The following is a 4,941-nucleotide window of genomic DNA, read 5'->3' on the forward strand; positions in this document are numbered from 1 at the left end:
CAGGGCATGGTCCAGCCCAAGGGAAGGCCGCGCACGCCCCAGGTGCTGCCGGAAAGGACGCTCCCTGTTGACAGCAGCCGCGTGGGCCCCTGTCATTTGGAAAAGACCATGTCAAGTGTCTCCCAGAAGGGCTCAGCGGTCCCTCTGCTCTGTGATCTGTGCAGGGAGAGAAGGTGGATGCCGGCGTCAGTCCCAGCAGAGAACACACACACTCCCTTGCTCCCGTGATTGGCACAGAACATCATAGAACTGATAGCCAGAGATTGTGACCGAGCTTTGACAACGTAGTTACAGGAACAAAAAGGGGCATTCTTTGATTCTCAACCCCTGTGAATAGAAAACAGTCTGTACTTGAGAGAGACGGGGGCGCGTCAGAATACGCCCAAACCGTAACCGATGACGGCGTTTCCAGTAACGGCGCCGCCCACAGCTCACCCGGACCCGGGAGGAGCCACCACTTCTTTCTCTGCAGATGTTTCCTTCCCAGGATGATGCTAACGGGCACAGCACAGACTGAACCCGGAGGTTATCTTACGTCTTAAAAATATGTGGTTACGAAGACATTTTTCTTACATTCATTTGAATCGATGCTCTTATTCAATTTAGAGTGAAACCCGGTGGACTTAGTTTTCTTCCTGCTTTTGAAAGTCACTTCTAACAACGAACGTAGCACAGCTGCAGGCTCGGTTCTTGTAAAAATACTATTTTGTGTCACTTGACACCATTTGCTTCGGCTTCGTGACTTAAAGGCTCGACCCCAGGCTTCCACGGGGAGCTCATTTCTGTATGAAATTCATTGAAGACGTTACTCCTGTGTGCGCCGCAAACGGAAGAGCCATGTTAATGACTCTGACGTACCTGCCCCCGAGAGGTGAACTGCCCCGGGCAGGGCTGCTCATCTGTGGCCATGTCCCCGTCATTTGCGGAGACAATAAATCAGTGTCCATCGTTGGCGACACACTTGGCCCAGCTCACGGCCGAGGCGGCTCCCCTGCAGGTGCCTTCTGCGTCGCCGCGTTGTCTCCGGGGAAGCCGTGTCAACGGACGTGACATTCCAGGTCTGTTTTCCTGTTACACTCTCTGCTTTCCACCTTTTCAGCTTCTGTGACGTTCCCACCGGCTGCGAGGGAGCCCTTTGTCTGGGCCACACAGCGAGCTCACCCCCTTAATCTCCCTCGGAGCACGCGAGCGCCCACACGTCGGGTAATCGGCGTGTCCCGGGCTGATCTGACGTTTCTATGGGAAGGCGGCTCCCGGCCCTGTGATGGATGGCTTGTTCCCGCTGAACAGCAGTCAGGACGGGGAGTGCCCCGGGGGACAGACGGAGGCGCTGGGAACGGGCAGCCCTGCCGGCCGCGCTCAGGCGCCGGACAAAGCCTCGGCCGAGAGGATTAGCCACACTCGCCTCGTGGCGGCCAAAGCCCGTGCTCCCTGCGCAGCTGCAGAGCTCGCGCTCCTGCGGGCCCTGCACCATCTTAACGAGATTTACTTCCCTCTCGCTCTCCCCTGCCTCTTGCCCGTCACACCGAGATTTTAAAAAATATATTTTCATTGACTTCAGAGAGGAAGGAAGAGGGAGAGACAGAAACACCCACGAGGAGAGAGAATCATGGTGGATCGGCTGCCTCCTGCAAGTCCCCCACTGGGGATCGAGCCCCCAACCGGGTGCAAAGAGCTTTTTTGTTTTTTTACTACGAATTAATTTTAAATGATAAGTATTTTTTCAGTATCATTTGATATTATAATATGACTTCCCCCTTTATTTTCTTAATAAGATGATTTCCCCCCATATCTTTAATAAATGTGTCAGTTTGGGTTCTTAAGAAGCAAACACCAAGAAGGGGGTAGACGTGCAGACATTTATTTGGGGAGATGGCCGAGAGGGGTAAGTGGAAGAGGGAGAGAGACCCCAGGGTCTGGCACAGGTCCAAGTGTGACCCTGAAATGGACTCATCGGTTCCTCTCGCCATCCTTGGCCAGCCCTGCCCCAGGCCCCCAGCCCCCGGGACCAGGCTGCGCTGGCCCCTGTGCACCTGGAGAGGGGGACCTGGTCCCCGTGAGCGGCTCTCGAGGCTGCCGCATCCCCAGAAAGCCTACGAGTTGTTCCGTGTTTCCGTTGGTGGTCTGGTCAGGGAGAGATGCCGGCAGATGTCGTTGCACTGCGCGTGCTGGTGGTTGAAGAAGTAGGAGATGCCCCGGCTCCCAAAGTTGGTGGTGACCTCTCTTCGGCCCAGCGAGTGGATCTGGGGGTCTGTCAGGTAGAGCAGCCCCTTCCCGTCGCCGGTCACCCAGCCTGCGGAGCGGCACGCGTCTGAGGACGAGGCCTCCGGGGCGTCCAGGACGCGTCTCAGAAAAAGAATTATGTGCTTAACAAGACACAGAGAGCCCATGTAATGACGTTCTGCTGAGCGAGCGGGTGTTACACGCCAATGATGGCTTGAGGGAGAAGTGAATATTGGATCATTAAATCCGTCTCCGATCGATACCCAAGGGAATGGTTTTCAAGGCACCGGGGAGCAATAAAACGCACCCGCATTGTGACCAAAATCACAGATTGGATCTTTCTTTCGTGGTTCACACGTTTCTTTGGTGCCTCAGTCGTTAATGTGTATCTTTGTTTGTGTGAGAAAGTTAGCGAGCGCAGACACTGTACAGAGCACAGTGCTCGGCCCGGGGCCTGCGACGGACAAGCTTGTCATGACCTGAGTGCTCGCGGGGCTAACGCTGTGGACGGGGCAGGTGGGTAAGCGACCTGAGTAAGTATGACACACGTGTGACAGAGCGTGAGGACAGGCACTGTGCGAGGGACAGAGAGGACCAGGGGTGGCCATAGGATTAATGATCATGATTCTCATGTATCATTGAAACAAACTTTAGCCCTGGCTGGTGGGCTCAGTGGATAGAGCCTGTGGACTGAAGGGTCCTGAGTTCAATTCCCGATCAGGGCACACGCCTGGGTTGTGGGCTCGATCCCCAATAGGGGGTGTACAGGAGGCAGCCGATCCATGACTATCTCTCATCATTGAGGTGTCTCTCTCCTTCCCTCTCCCTTCCTCTCTGAAGTCAATAAAAATATTTTTAAAAATGCAAGTGCAGAGTATTGGCTGATAAATTCTGATAAATAATATACGGGATGAACGGAAACATAATTAAGACACGAATGCAGAGAACATAAAGGCAGTCAGACTGAAGCACTCGCAGCGCTCTGTGCCCTGATGAGGCCAAGCAGGTGTCCGGGCGCCTGCTCTGCTCCACGCTGGGCGGTTGCCCCTCCTGCGTCGGGACGCCTGCAGCCACGCACAGCGCTGGAGGCGAAGACACAGGGTGGAAAGCGGGGGGTTTTCACCCTCGGAAGCTTAGAAAGCGGGAGGGTGTGCTCCGGGACTCAGCCTCACAGGAGGGGAGCCCCATCTCTTCGTGGATGAGTGGATGTCCTAGAGTCTTACAGAACCTCGAGGCATTTTTTCAGGCATCATTTGCTCCCCAGAGTCAAATCGATTAATCGATTAATTAAATTTTTTATAAGTCAAGTCACCGTTTCATTCGTGCGTGTTTTTTTTTTAAATCGGTGAGATGCACATTTATTTATTTAATTATTTTAAATATTTTTTAAAAGTTGGTTTCAGAGAGGAAGGGAGAGGGAGAGAATAGAAACATCCATGATGAGAGAGAATCATGGATCGGCTGCCTCCTGCACACCCCACACTGGGGATGGAGCCCGCAACACGGGCCTGTGCCCTTGACCAGAATTGAACCCGGGACCCTTCAGTCCGCAGGCCGACGCTCTAGCCACTGAGCCCAACCAGCCAGGGCTCAAATAGGTTAATTTAATTGCAAGCAGGCACTGCACAATCTGTTAAAGAGTGGTTGGCAGAGGTAGCTGCGAAGCCTCACGCGTACATGCGAACAACATACACAGGAAGAGTGAGCCCCTTGCACGTACCTTGTAAATCGACTACGACATCCCTGTGGTTGGAAAACTCGTAAGAAAAGTGGCCGTAAGCCAAGCCGTATTCGGTGGCTTTGTACTCGGTCTTCACCACTTGCGTGTTATTGGATAACTTCACAAACTCCCCCAGGATGTAAGGCTCCACACTGACACACCCTTTTATCGTCTCGTCCTCTAAAATCTGAAAAACAGAAGCGGGGGGCGTGTGACGTACGGTGAGGGCACGGGCGAGGGGACGGTGGATGGTCTGCGAACCTCGGCTTTGCCGGCCAGGAGAAGGGCGACTAGACCTGGTTTCCTTATCTGCATGCGGGGTGCCTAACGTTGATGGAATATCATAGAACCTACAGTTATTCTTCTTTCACTGAGATGCTCCTGTCAAACGTGGGCCGTGATGTTTCCTTTTTTAATTTTTTAAATATATTTTTAATGATTTCAGAGAAGAAGGGAGAAGGAGAGAGAGAGAAAATAAAACACATCAATGATGGGAGAGAATCATGGATCGGCTGCCTCCTGCACTCCCCACGCTGGGAATAGAGCCTGAAACCCGGGCCTGTGCCCTTGACCAGAATCGAACCCGGGACCCTTCAGTGTGCAGGCCAACCTCTAGTCACTGAGCCAAACCAGCCAGGGCTCATCATTGATGTTTCTGTCTCTCCCACTCCTTTCCTCTCTTAATATATTAAAAAAGAGAAATCTGACCTAAGAGGCATCCATGGGCCTGTCCCCCCAAGCCCTGCCTGCGTCCATCTCACCAGCAGCACCGCGGAGGGGACGTAGAAGATCTGGGTCGGGATCTGCTGCTCATAAAGTCGCTTGTTGAATTCCGTCACGTAGTGCTGGGCGGTCGCCTGGCGCTCCACGTCGGCGAAGTGCAGCCACAGCGCCTTCGGCTCCTTATACGCCTTCCCAACGTACCTACCGTTAGACAGAACCACCAGGTGGCCTCCCCGGGGAGGCGGCCTTCCGGCGTCCGGCTCCACGCGGGGGTC

The 4,941-nt window shown here is 53.8% G+C and overlaps 1 protein-coding gene across 1 annotated transcript in view; it reads right to left on the reverse strand.

Moving 5' to 3' along the window:
* Positions 1-1,850: 1,850 nt before the first annotated feature.
* ALPK1 (alpha kinase 1) overlaps positions 1,851-4,941 on the reverse strand; it is a 39,454-nt gene continuing 36,363 nt past the window's right edge. The window contains exons 12-14 of the mRNA XM_015571519.1: positions 4,705-4,867; positions 3,944-4,130; positions 1,851-2,293 (exon numbers count right to left, since the gene is read on the reverse strand). Of these exons, the coding sequence (XP_015427005.1) occupies positions 2,094-2,293; positions 3,944-4,130; positions 4,705-4,867 (550 nt within the window). The 3' untranslated portion in view covers positions 1,851-2,093. The remainder of the gene's footprint in view (positions 2,294-3,943; positions 4,131-4,704; positions 4,868-4,941) is intronic.

Source organism: Myotis davidii, unplaced genomic scaffold (assembly GCF_000327345.1).
Source record: "Myotis davidii unplaced genomic scaffold, ASM32734v1 scaffold989, whole genome shotgun sequence".
Lineage (NCBI taxonomy): Eukaryota > Metazoa > Chordata > Mammalia > Chiroptera > Vespertilionidae > Myotis > Myotis davidii.